A 13,724-nucleotide genomic window follows, 5' to 3' on the forward strand; every position below is an offset into this window, starting at 1 on the left:
TTTCAAAGTGTTGCTAGTGTTTGCTTGGCAGTTTCTTTCATAATATCCACGTGTGATATTGAAGGCACACAACAATCACAACAAATCAGAGAGCATTTAGGGGATATAGCTCAGTGGTAGAGCGCATGCTTTGCATGTATGAGGCCCCAGGGTTCAATCCCAGGCATCTCCAACAAATGTTGTCCTGACTGTAAGAGAGCTCGAAGAGCTCTTATCGCGATATGAAATAATGCAGCATGAATTAGAAAACAATAAATTGTATGTTTAACTTAACAAGTGTCTACCAACTCTGCACTTTACCCATGTCCTGCTTTACTCCTTTGACATTGAGCAAATTTGTATAGCACAGTGTTGTGGGTTGTAGTGACCTCCTTGTGTTCATGGTAATTAATGAAAAAATCTGTCTCAATGACCAGATGTGTTGCAACTTTGCAGTCAAAATTGCATTGTCCAGCGATGGTGGTATAGTGGTGAGCATAGCTACCTTCCAAGCAAATGACCGGTGTTGGATTCCCAGCCATCGCAGTAGCTTTCTTTGAGTGATGTTACTTTTTAACTTTGATTTATACAATAGCAGTGCAAGCATTTTGCCATTGTTTGATTTCCAGCCACTACCAGGTTTTGAAGCAATATACAACATTATCATTACATATTCCACCCAGGTTTCTTCTCTTATTCCGTGTAACACAAAAAAAGTTTAAAAAATCTGAAAATCTTCAGGGGCTGTTGCTCAGTGATAGAGCACATTTTCAGTCTCAATGCCCAGATGTGTTACAAGATTTTCAGTGACTATTGTGCTGTCCAGCGATGGTGGTATAGTGGTGAGCATAGGTGTCTTCTAAGCAGTTGACCTGGGATCAATTTCCAGCCATTGCAGTAGTTTTCATTGTGTGGTTACTTGCTTTATTTGTGAAGATTAGCCAGAAAGGTTACTTGCCCATCCTAATTTGATAAAATATTAGATCTCTGTTATGGTATAAATAAGGGCGCATATCAATCAATCAAGCTGCCTCCATGAGGATCCACAGACACAGTCAGTGCACTACGATTTGCACTTTGCCCTTGTCTGGTAACTACTACTAACCAATTGAAAAGTTTATGAACATTTGTGCTAACAGATATATGCGTTTCAAGTTGTCGTGGCCGAGTGGTTAAGGAGATCGACTAGAAATCCATTGGGGTCTCCCCGCGCAGGTTCGAATCCTGCTGACATCGAATGGCATTCTTTTAGAGTGAGAGCAAACCACATCACAGTAAACCTAATTTCCTTGTGGGAGTCATCCCAAAAGGATTAATAAAGATAAGTCTATGTCTATTTATGAAAAAACCTGAAAATCTTTAGGGGATGTAGCTCAGTGGTAGAGCTCATGCTTTACATGTATGAGGACCCGGCATCTCCAGCAGGTATTATGGTAGAGTCTTTAAAAGAGCTGCAACAGATATTACCTCCTGTGGTAATCTGACTGGCAGGGTTATAGAACGTAGTGGTAGACTAAGACCTCCTGTTACACAAACTGAGTGGTATGTGGAAGCTTGCTGGGCCCTCTTTTATACCTCAGACTATCAGACAGCACAACAAGCACTTTAAATGTACATGTTTTACAGTTTCTATTATACTGTATTCATGTACTTGTACTGTAATATATTTATTGTATTACGCTCCAGTTTTTATGGGTGTCATGGCGGTTATGAGCACTGTAGCTTCCATTTTTATATTTATTGAAACTTGACATGCCATTAAGTTTACTCTTCTGCAAGTGGAGACATTTCACATCAGACACTTGCAGCAACAGATGATTTGTTAACAGACTGGAAACAGACTTAATGCTGATAGCATAACAAATAATAGAGAATGGTTTTGATCCATAAACCTCTGGGTTATGGGCCCAGCACGCTCCCGCTCTGCTCTCAGGGGTTAGAAAATCTGTGATTGACATTTTGAGGGAAGGTGGCCACCAAGGTTCCAACAGCTTACGGTTGTAAAGTTAAACATTTGGTAGACCTTGCAACTATCTTTTAAGTGAGCTTCCTGATTAATCCTACATTGATCATTCACATGCAACACTTCTGATTGGCTGGTGTTTAATGCAAAGAAAGTCTGGAGCATTTATTGTAGAGAATAAGAAGGCTGACACTGAAGTATTGAGACAACAGTGACTGAAAATCTAATTCAATCTACATATCGGTCTTCTTAAAGATCTAAATAGATTTTCTCACCTCAGAGTCATCTGGAGCACGTAACGATTAGCTTCTGTCCCTCTGAACCCTGAGTGACAATCACTCTGCAGTGAATGAGATGCAGTTCCCCCCCCCCCCCAGTCTAATCAAGACTATACTTTCAGGGATCATTTTAAGAGTTTTTGACTTGAGGAATGTGTTTCTAAAGTGTTTGGTCTCGCTGACCACGATGATGAGTCGTGATATTCCTTTCTAAGCGTGAAGCTGACAGAGAGTAATGATTCATTTCATATGCTCTCTGTCATTGATGATCGTTGTTAGCTTCTTTATGGAGTATTGAGGAAGGGAATATAATCAGAGTGGTATTGGTAGATATGTGGAAATTAACGGTAATACACACACAGTAGGCATCCACTAAAGGTTGTGTCGTTGCTGCTGACAGATTCAGATCATTATTCTAAGTGTGTGATAACATTACGGGTTTCACCAATTGTTGAGCCTCAGGTTAACAAGGAACAATCTAAGCAAGGTGATTGATGGATGATCCTAGTTACTTCACCAAGTTCAGGCCAAATGACACAGCTGTAAGAGACCACATGGGTTAGCTTCAAGCTTTGTAATATATGCAAATGGCAGCTGTGGGATTTGAACCCACGCCTCCAGAGAGACTTAAGCCTTAATCCAGCTCCTTAGACCCCTCGGCCACACCACCTGCAAGTGTCAGCTCTCCACATCGTGACAGATACAGGCACTGTAACTAATGGCATGCTTGTTAATGTTATTGGAAAAAAAACCTTTGCAAGGAAAAAGCCAATACTTTATTAAAAACTGCAAATACTTTAGTACAAAATGTTATCACACTTTGCCATTTTTCTCTGGCATTGATTTTAGAATATTGTAACCAGCATTAAGTGAATAAAAAAACAAACATGCAAAGCATGCGCTCTACCACTGAGCTACATCCCCTGAAGATTTTCAGATTTTTCTTTTTTCTGAGATAGACGTAGACTTATCTTTATTAATCCTTTTGGGATGACTCCCGGATGGAAATGGGAGCCCAGATTCCTCTCGGGCGTGCCGCTCACGGACTTGCCCGTGTAGAGCTGCATGTGCCGTGCGTAGCTGGAGCCGGCGTCGCAGGCCACCCAAGACTTGAGTCTGTACCTTGCGGGCTTGCTGGGCATGTTACGGTGGCCGGGAAGTGCAAAACAACATTACAAAGTCTGAAACACTTTTACAAAGATCAAGACAAATTTACATTTAAAAAACAAATTAACAAAACGCAAAACACTTTTACAAAGAACAAAACAAATTTACATTTAAAAAACAAATTAACAAAACGCAAAACACTTTTACAAAGAACAAAACAAATTTACATTTTAAAAAACAAATTGCTCCTCTTTATTGTGGGGTGCCCCAGGGTTCAATTCTTGGCCCTATCTTGTTCTCTTTATATATGTTGCCATTAGGAGCTATAATCGAAAAGCACAACCTGTCATTTCATTGTTATGCAGATGACCTGCAAATTTATCTGCCTATACAACCCAATGACAGTGTTGCACTAAACTGCCTCCTAAATGGCATTAATGATATCAAGTTGTGGCTATCTCGCAATTTCCTGACCCTGAATGAGGACAAGACCGAATGTATTATCTTCAGTACTAAATACATGTCAAACAATCAAACTTTAAGTCTGGGAGCTCTGACTTCATGCGCCAAGCAAACTGTAAAAAATCTGGGTGTGACATTTGATTGTAGCATGAAATTTGACAAACAGATAAGCAATGTTGTCAAAACAAGCTTTTTCCAACTTCGTCTCCTGGCTAAAGTAAAGCCTTTTCTTAACAGGCACGATTTGGAAAAGGCTATTCATGCCTTTATTAGTTCACGTCTCGATTATTGCAACGCTCTTTATGGTGGCCTCAATCAAAAATCCATCGCACGTCTGCAGCTTGTGCAAAATGCCGCTGCTCGCTTTCTCACAAATACTTCTCGGAGTGCACACATCACTCCCGTTCTTTTTACTCTACACTGGCTTCCGGTGCGTTTTAGAATTGATTTTAAAATTGCATTGTTTGTTTTTTAAGCCCTAAATGGCCTTGCCCCAAAGTATTTGTCCGAGCTTTTAACTTTGGGTGGGCAAAATCGGTTGTTGCGGTCTTCCAATCTGCGGACTCTAGAAGTCCCGAGGTCGAGGTACAAGCAGTGGGGCGATCGGGCTTTCGCTGTTGCTGGCCCAAAACTCTGGAACAAGCTCCCGCCAGACATTCGCATTATAACGGATGTTGTTCATTTTAAATCAAAACTTAAAACTTATTTATTTAGAATGGCTTTTAATACACAGTAGTGGTGTAACAATTCTTCTTCTGATGATTATAGGTTACTTAATCTGTCTGTTTTTTTTATGCTTTGTCTGTTTGTTTGTTTTGTTTGTTTGTGTCTCACGTGAATGTTGTGTTTGTTTTCTTGATGATGTAAAGCACTTTGGACACCTGCTGGTGCTGTAAAGTGCTATATAAATAAATGTTGATTGATTGATTGATTGAAATTAACAAGACTCAAAACACTTTTACAAAGAACAAAACAAATTTACATTTTAAAAAACAAATTAACAAGACTCAAAACACTTTTACAAAGAACAAAACAAATTTACAAACGACAGATTCTTCACGGAAAGGGAATGTTCCACACACCGGAAGTGACACGAAGTAATACGGAAGTGACACGGTGTTGTTGGTGAGCGCGGGCAATTCGCGTTGTAGTTGTGGAGTAAATGGCGTAAATGAAGTTTATGGTGACCGAGCATGGACTGCGACCGAGGGATATTTTGCCCGTTTTGTGGCAAACACATTAACGCGGTTTTGCTTCACGTGTGGCCGGTGTTTGGAGTTTCTAAAGGACGCGGACCAGACGGAAACACTTGAAACGCAGGCGTCGTCTCGACAGCCGGACAGTGTTAATCAAAGTAAGTGTAGCAAAACAAAAAATGCTATCTATCTGGGGCCATGTGACTAAAAGTCAGTAATGCTATGATTTTCTTGAGCGGCTGCTGACTTTCTATTTTGAAACGGAACTCTGTCCATTTCAGCCGAACATCCATGCCCATCATACAAACAGTTCATGGAGTACAGAAGCTCCAAGTCTAAAGAACGACAGGCTTTTAACTACGGGCCAAAACGAAGAAATAGGCCTAAAGAAAGAAAAAACGTCCAGGTAAGTTTGACCGTCCTATACAATTTTGCAAAGCTCTATATGTATTTGTGTGTATGTGTATATTTATTTTACCTACGTATAAATTATTTATATATTTATTTTACTAGATAAACGTAGGATTGATGGTGCCACATGGAACTGATTTAAAACCTCTAAGAGGGAAAACGCTCCCGGTATTTACAGACCCAGAAGTAGCAGCACCCGATCTACTGAAACAAGCTGTGCAGAAAATGAGAACATTTAACAAGGACATGCACGAAGGACCTTATGTCCTTTTGTATCCAGACTGCTCAGAGGTGGTCCATGTGCCCGGGTCAGAAAGGCCATTCAAATTGGCAGAATATAAAAAGGAAATAGGAAAGGCATATTCCAGGATCACTTTTTTCATTTGCCTAGAAAAACACTATAAAGGAGGTTAGTGGATCTCATGATTTCATATTTTTTTACATATTTAGATACTCTGCTGGAGAATAGATAATGGTTGTTTGATTTATTATTTTGAGTGGATGATACCTCAGACTCTGATTCTGAAATTGTCATCACAACAAGGAGCAGAGCCGAATTCAATCAAGCTGACACTTTGGTACATGAGTTACTTCTCTTTTTTAAAATATGTATGTATTTATGTAAATATTTGTATTGTATTACTTTATTAGATGTACATTGGATTTTAAGCATAAAATATGTCCTGGTCTATATTTCAGTGGTAAAAGTGGCTTGTTTTGATTATTTTGCGGTACTATTATACAGTAACACAGACAACCATTCAGCATTGATTTATGGTGTATGTGGTAATGGAACAACAATAGAAGCTATTGATAATTTTATCAATTTCCTCTCAGGTTTTTGAACCAAAAAATCGAAGTACTCCTAAACACAAACTAGAAGATGAAAGGTAGGTGTTGCACGCTTGGACACAAAGAAACTTTCTGGCTTGCATGGGTTGAAATTATTTCTTTAGTTCTTGACTGGAAATAATAATTAATTTTATTGGGTTACAGTGCTTTCAACCAGCAGATATTTCACTACTCATTCACATACACATTAAACATTTATATTGCTATTTTTGGAGATGTATTGTTCCACTTTTGCTCACCTGGAAATACAGAAACCCTGCACATGAGCTCAACGTTGCTACATGCTATTGACTGTTTCTGTAACTTGCTCCCTACCTAAAGGACACACAGCTGCCTGTCTGAGCTTTACTTAACAGAATAAACCTACAGAAATACAGTTTCTCTTTCAGGTGAATAAACACAAATGACACAAATTAACCAAACTATTAAAAATATGAGAATGATCCAGACCTTTATTGAATTGGCGCAGTCAACCTGAACCAATTAAACAAACTTTTTTTCTGAACTTTGTCAGGGAGTCAAATAGATGTAATGAGAGACAGTGTTTTGTATCTAGTGATAATCAACCAATAGGAATTTGGGCTGCATACATAATGTTTACATGATTTGACTATTGTATGCTGGAAGGACACTTGCTGGTTTTAAGATGTCCACAACACCCACTCTAGCCCAAAGCACCCTGGCCACTAGAAAAGACCCACCTACTACTATGTGTTACTCAAAACTACATTATAGTCTTTATCATGGAGCTAATCATTTTGTGTTTTTATCATGTTTCAGACAAGCACCAGGACATTCAACAATTCAGCCAGGACAGGTAATAAGGGAGACTGTGGCTGCATGACATTTCTTGCTTCCAATGTTGTTGTTGTTTCAGACATTTTAATCTGTTTTTCAGATAGTAATATCTGATGCTGAGGATCTGGATCAACCTGAAACAAATCCAGAAAAAATTCTTGCTACAGGTAAGTAAAAAAATAAAAATAATGACTGACATAATTTATATTTACTGATTACACGGGGAAGGCATTTTTGTTTGTAAGATGTTTTGACATGGAAATGGTCATTACCAACAGTAAATACACAGACCTGTTTTCACCCAATGTTGAGCCAGAGGATGAAGAGCCTGTTGCTGTCAATGTGAAGAATATCCAACACACAGCAATGTAATATGACAGCTTTTGACTATAGCACTCCATTATTTTACAGTGCAATAGTTCTGGTATATCTGGAATATTCACAAATGAAGTCACTTTTGTCATTACAGGGAGGAGACGGACATTTCATTACCTGACATCGTGGCAAACCTGTCGCTTCCTATTGATCATAAAAGAGTCAGTCGGTTCAACATCTCAAGGGCTAATGTTTGGGATGGGGCAGTCAGAGGTTTCAAGCGTACAACATATTCTGAAACCTGTGACATGCTGGTCAAATTCACTGATGATACTGGTGTTTTGGAAAAGGGAATTGACACGGGTGGTCCAAGACGAGAGTTTTTAACTCTACTAATGAAACACCTAAAACAGTGATTCCCGAAGTGGGGGTCGCGACCGCCAGAGAGGGGGGGTCGCGAGTTGATTTCCAGAAATAAAATAAAAATTTAAAAACGATTAGAAATAGCATGTTAGCCATGATTTTAACACAAGATAAAACTAGTGGATACATTTAAAATAAAACCAAGCAACTAAATAAAAAGGGAACAGCTGTTTTGATTTTCTTTCTTTCCGAGTAGCGGTCTCCAACATTAACACTACAACTGCCGGGATTCCAAAAGTAGGCTACTGGAACCGCAAGACTCTAAACTCTATAATCTGTCATGATAAATACCTAATTGCAATTTTAATGCAGGTACTGTGTTAGGATATCTTTAGAAAAACGAAATAACACCAAAATGTACAATTTAACGTGTTTAATTATACACTTGAGTTGCCCAGGTACTTCAATAACTCATAACATGGCATAGTAGTAAAACGTAATTATTCCATTCACATCTGAAAAATATGGTATGTAAACATGCAAATAACACCTAAAAGTATTTTCTTTGAACATTTATAACCTAACCTAACCTGTCACTGCCTCCGTGTTGGTGTCTGCCGTAGTGCGCATTGCTCCTCGGACCGCGTCCCCCCCACCCCGGGGTTCGGACCGCGCCCCGCTCCCTTTCCTCCTCTAAACTCGTGTCTCAGCTCCTCTGCCAGTTGCTGCCTGAACTTCCTCCAGACAATGTCCCTGCTGGTGCCCTCCTTGGAGAGGATGTGTGTGATTCCAGGCAGTTTGAGGATGTATAAAGTTGTATAAACACGTAGGCAGCCACCGGCCATCTAGCTCCGTGTCCCGCTCCGTCCACAGAGCGAGCGCCCGGCGCTGCCTCCTGGTCCAGAACGGAGTCCATCCCCGCCGTACTCACGGTGGTAGCAGCGTTACCAACCCGGGCTTTACCTTCGCCCCATCGCTGATGCCCACAGTTGTTACTCCAGACCGATTAAAACCAACACCACGAAATGCCGAATACTGTAAGGCCGAAATAGGTAAAAGGGATTTTTCTTTTTTTTGGCCTAGTGTGTAATGTATATAAAAACTATTTTAAATTAAAATATAGAGCTTTTTAACTTGCTGTGCTCCAAACATACTGCACATCCACCTCATTAGGTGAGATTAAGTTCAAATTAAAGTAATGAGTAAATTACTGTAGAATAATGTCATGGCTGTTGTGTTATTTTGTGTTGTCAATATGCTCATGTTTGGATACGCCTGTAGTGCGTGCGCGGTTGCGCGCAATGTTTATAGTGGGGGGGTGGGGGGGGGGGGGGGGGTCGCGAGTCACTTGCACCGTTACTTTGGGGGTCGCGGGCTGAAAGTTTTGGGAACCCCTGACCTAAAAGACCGGCCCATTTTTGATGGACCAGAAGGACATCGGTTCTTGGTCTACAATGCAAATGGTATGCATATGGGTTAGATGTGTACTATAGGCTACTAATGGTTGGTTAATGATCATTGACCATATATATCACATGACATATGCTTGTATATTACAGTATATAATGCATTTTGTTATAATTTTGCATTATGACTTCATTCACAGCTGTTAGGGAGGATGAGTACTACCTGGCAGGAAAGATGATTGCTGTGTCAGTTGTGCATGGAGGTCCAGGACCCCATTTCCTGTCAGAAGATCTTGTACATTATCTTTCAGGCCAGCCTTCATTCAAAGCACCAATTAATTTAATAACTGATGAAGACATAGGGAAAGCTTTGCAAGAGGTGAGAATAGCATAAGGGCTACAGTATGGTATGGCAGAGTTTTACATAGTTCCTGCAGTGTTTTGAGACAATGTTTAATTCCTATATCACGTGCAGAATTTGTTTCATTGATTTATTAGTCTTTGATGCTGTAAAATTACACCATGCTATGTATGTCATTAAAAATAGGCTACGAGATATAGTGCATACAGTTATTGACTGGGGTGTTTGTCTTTTCATGTCTTTCAGATTGAGAGTGCTGCTTCATTGGATGCTCTGCAAGAATGCATGATGAGACACAGCACAATGTTACAGACAGCAGGTTGTCTGAGGCACGTGGCTACTGTCGAAGAAAAGAAAGAAATCGTGTCCGACTACCTTCAGTGGTATATTATTGACCGCAACTCATCTGTAATTGACAGGTAAGATTCTTTTTATAAATGTTATGTAAGATTTTTTAGTTAAATGCCTCATTGTCTCCATGTTTGGTTTATGCAAACATGTATATCTGTTATCAATTTGTCACTGTGACAGAATTTGTACCTTAGTGTATTTCAACTATGTGATGTCGCTTCCTTCTGTCTTGTGTCACACTACAGTGCCTTCATTAAGTCTGCACATCTTATATATTCAATTAAAAATAGATATTAATCTTTTTCCTCATCAATCTACACACAAAACATCATAATGACAAAGCAAAAACAGAAATTAGATTCTCTTCCTGACTAACTCCATAAAGTTCAAGAGGAAAATAAGTCCAGTTACCCCTTAAAGTTATCCATCCACATCTGCTACACATCTGGCTGCAGAGTGATGGTTTGAGGCTCACTTGATCCATCAAACCCTTGATGACTGCTGCTTTTTATCCAACCACCTGCTCAATACTGTACCAGTGTCACTTACATCTGAATCTATTCCTGCCCTCAGTTCTCATAGAGATCCAGTCACACGCAGAGGTTTTAGTGTACTTGTCCATGAAAATATATACAGATATAAAGAGTGTGGGGATGTTGATGGGTGTGTAAAGGCTGTAGCTTCATACACGAGGAATCCAGGCTGGAATTACTTCCATAGGTGCTCAATACTGTACCAGTGTCACTGAGAAAAGGCTCACTAACTTCTGCAAATGTGATATTTCAGTTTTTTTCTTCTTTTTTTATTAAATTTGCTACAATTTTCTCAAAACCTGTTTTTGCCTAGCTTATGATGTATTGTGTGTAGACTGATGACGAATAATATTTTAAATGAAATCTCTAACTCAAAGTTTTGAAACATTGCATGGGCTGTGTAGACTTTCTGAAGGCACTGTATAAGTGCTCAAGCCACATAGCCATTCCAGTCTTTGTCGTTTAAAACTTAGATTGTAACAATTAACTTTTAATGTGCAATGCAAAAATAGTTTTTTTTTTAATTCAATGGTCAACAGAACAATTTCCTCCCAAATGTTTAAGGTAGATAGTAATTGAAGAGAACATTTGTTTTCTTAGGTAATTTAAATTGGCACTATACAACAGTGAATCAATGTTTGTGTTCACCATGTAGATTCAGAGATGGTCTTTCAACCCTGGAGTTTTTGACTGCACTACAGCAACACCCTACTTTGCTGGCCCCTGTTCTGTGCCACTCTGAAAAGCGACTCACTGCTTTTGAACTTGAGAAACTCTTCAAACCTGACCTCAGTCCATCAGGGAGTAATCGACGACTTAAAGAAAGTCAACCCATGGCCTATTGGGCAGATTATCTCCTTGATTGTGAAGGTTTGTTAGTTTGTTTTTTATAACAAGTTAAGAAAACGCATGCCAAAGATTTATCTGAATTGTTTTTCTTTGTAGAAGGCCAGGCTGCTGTGTCTGTGGAAGATGTTTTGATGTTTGCTACTGGGCTGTCTTCACTTCCCCCATCTGGCTTGGAACCACCGCCACAAATAGAGTTCCTGAATGACTCTGCGTTCCCCATGGCAAACACATGTTCAAACTCCTTGAGATTACCACTCCTAGACTCATTCACTTTGTTTAAGTCACAAATGGACTTTGGAATTCAAAATAGTCCAGGATTTGGCTGTTTCTAAGCTATATGATGAATGACTCAGAGTTAAAGCTGTTGTTAAAGGTGCACTTTAAAGTGAAGTTGCCAAAGTTGATTTTATAATGTAACAGTATGTGAGCATGTTTTTTTTTTCTCAGTTAACATTTTAAAAATGTTTTAGATATGTGACTGGGATCCCTTAATTTGTCACTGTTTTAGATGAAGAAGTACTTAAAAGAAGTTGTTCTTTACTACAAAATTTTAATAAATATTCATTATTATTTTTGATTAATTTACTTTACACTTGAACAGCAAAGCTGTGGGTGACAGATTCGTAAACATTATGTTCAGACAGGGTTCCACCACTACAATAAAAACTCCCTTTTTGATCCTTTCATAGCTGAGCAATTTCTTTTAGATTCATGTACAGTTCTGATGCAGACTCCCAGTTTTCTGGCTTCAGTAACTGATTGTGGTCCATGGCAAAGTCCAAGTACTCCTGCATGTTTGGGTCCCCACAAGGAGTAATGAACAGGCTAGCCTCAGGAAGGGCATCCAATTCAGCCTGTTGAATTGGAAATGCACAGTCTCTGGAACCAAACCTATGTTAAATAGAAAACATAATTGCATTTGTTTTCATTTAAACTAAAACGTTAGATTAATACTTTTACCTATTTATCACCAATGTATCACCTGTGTGGTAAGTAGTAGAGTTCATTGGGCACTCCTCCTGGACATGCTGCTGTTCTGGAAGGGCGAATCCTGTGACTGTTCCACAGTCTCACACACTCATCTAAGTCCTTCTGAATAACCTCACCGAAGCAGTATCTCAAGAGACACTGGTGCTCATGACTCCCGTTAAAGTATCCGGCATCTCTAAGGTCCGTAAATAACTCCATCCAGAACTGAGACCTATAGAAACGGATAGACATTTTAGTTAAACCTTTAAGTGTATACACGTTGGAATAATAAAATCAAAGATTAGTTGTAATTAAATTTATGGGTTGTGCATCTTTTGGTCATTCAATTTTCTTTTCAGAAACTACCTTCCTTATATTTTTTCAGATATTTTTATTGTGCTCGTTTTTTCTTTTTCTATTACTCGTTCCAGAGAAGAAAATCGAATGACCAAAAGATGCAATGAGCCTTTATGAACGTTCACTCATCTCCCCTTTCTAAATATAGACCACCAGGACTCAATACGCTGGTTATTTATAGATGAGCCGTACATGTGACTGGACGCTCCAGAGTAGTAGTCACTGTGATGGTAGCGTAGGGTACATTGAATTGCAGCCATTATGCCGTTCTCAGTGCCGCAATCAGTCCTCAGTCTCATGGGGATGACACCGAGGTTTTGCACACATGACATGAAATAGTGAGCAATCACCGTTGGGTTATTATTTGTTGGTCCACATTCAAGCCACAGTACTTTACGTGAAAATCCATCTATGCATCCCAAATGGCCACACCGAATGGCTTAAGTTTATCATAACCATCTGCGTGCCACATATAGTTAGGTCCCATTGAGTGGTAGGTTCTTCTTGTAAACCTTCTGCGTGTTCTGCTCTCACACCCTCGAGGATTAAGCTCCCGGAGCAAATTCATCACATCATCTCTCTTCACTCGAAGATTGTACTTTTGTTTAAGTACCTGCCACATCGTGCGGTAGCCAAATAGTTATCCAGGTCCACGAAGTTCCAATCTGATGGCGTTACTCACGGTGTTTGGAGAGGAATAATCCTTTCGGCGGTACAACCCGGCTTCGTTCAGTTTACTTTTAAGAGTCCTCAAGCTGATGTTTACACCGTGTAGGCTTGACATCATGTCCACGATTACAGCGTAGGAATGGCCCTCGTTAAAATACTGAACGCAATGATGCAGTATGTCCGGTGTTTCCGTCTGGTCCGCGTCCTTTAGAAACTCCAAACACCGGCCACACGTGAAGCAAAACCGCGTTAATGTGTTCATGTGTTTGCCACAAAACGGGAAAAATATCCCTCGGTCGCAGTCCATGTTCGGTCACCATAAACTTCATTTACGCCATTTACTCCACAACTACAACGCGAATTGCCCGCGCTCACCAACAACACCGTGTCACTTCCGTATTACTTCGTGTCACTTCCGGTGTGTGGTACATTCCCTTTCCGTGAAGAATCTGTCGTTTGTAAATTTGTTTCGGGACTTGTAAAAGTGTTTTGAGTCTTGTTAATT

At 39.7% G+C, this 13,724-nt stretch overlaps 1 protein-coding gene and 1 non-coding gene across 2 annotated transcripts; both read left to right on the plus strand.

Moving 5' to 3' along the window:
- Window positions 1–2,326: 2,326 nt before the first annotated feature.
- Window positions 2,327–2,542, plus strand: LOC116674794 (small nucleolar RNA U3). The gene has a single exon (XR_004328214.1). It is a non-coding gene; the product is annotated as a small nucleolar RNA U3 (small nucleolar RNA).
- A 2,486-nt stretch (window positions 2,543–5,028) lies between these two features.
- Window positions 5,029–11,556, plus strand: LOC116674787 (G2/M phase-specific E3 ubiquitin-protein ligase-like). The gene is made up of 11 exons (XM_032507046.1): window positions 5,029–5,143; window positions 5,267–5,391; window positions 5,499–5,805; window positions 5,895–5,974; window positions 6,234–6,286; window positions 7,516–7,763; window positions 9,122–9,187; window positions 9,331–9,509; window positions 9,738–9,910; window positions 11,031–11,245; window positions 11,321–11,556. Exons 2-11 carry the CDS (start codon window positions 5,299–5,301, stop codon window positions 11,554–11,556), a joined length of 1,650 nt encoding a protein of 549 aa, XP_032362937.1. The 5' UTR covers window positions 5,029–5,143; window positions 5,267–5,298.
- The last annotated feature ends 2,168 nt before the right edge of the window (window positions 11,557–13,724 follow it).

Source organism: Etheostoma spectabile, unplaced genomic scaffold (genome assembly GCF_008692095.1).
Source record: "Etheostoma spectabile isolate EspeVRDwgs_2016 unplaced genomic scaffold, UIUC_Espe_1.0 scaffold00001037, whole genome shotgun sequence".
NCBI lineage: Eukaryota > Metazoa > Chordata > Actinopteri > Perciformes > Percidae > Etheostoma > Etheostoma spectabile.

Bases quoted from the DNA above. Each gene is read 5' to 3' on its own strand.
- LOC116674787 (XM_032507046.1), top strand. From the start codon at position 5,299: ATGGAGTACAGAAGCTCCAAGTCTAAAGAACGACAGGCTTTTAACTAC. The intron at 5,806-5,894 runs GTTAGTGGATCT...TATTATTTTGAG, and splicing joins AGAAAAACACTATAAAGGAG to TGGATGATACCTCAGACTCT. The intron at 11,246-11,320 runs GTTTGTTAGTTT...TTTTCTTTGTAG, and splicing joins TTATCTCCTTGATTGTGAAG to AAGGCCAGGCTGCTGTGTCT.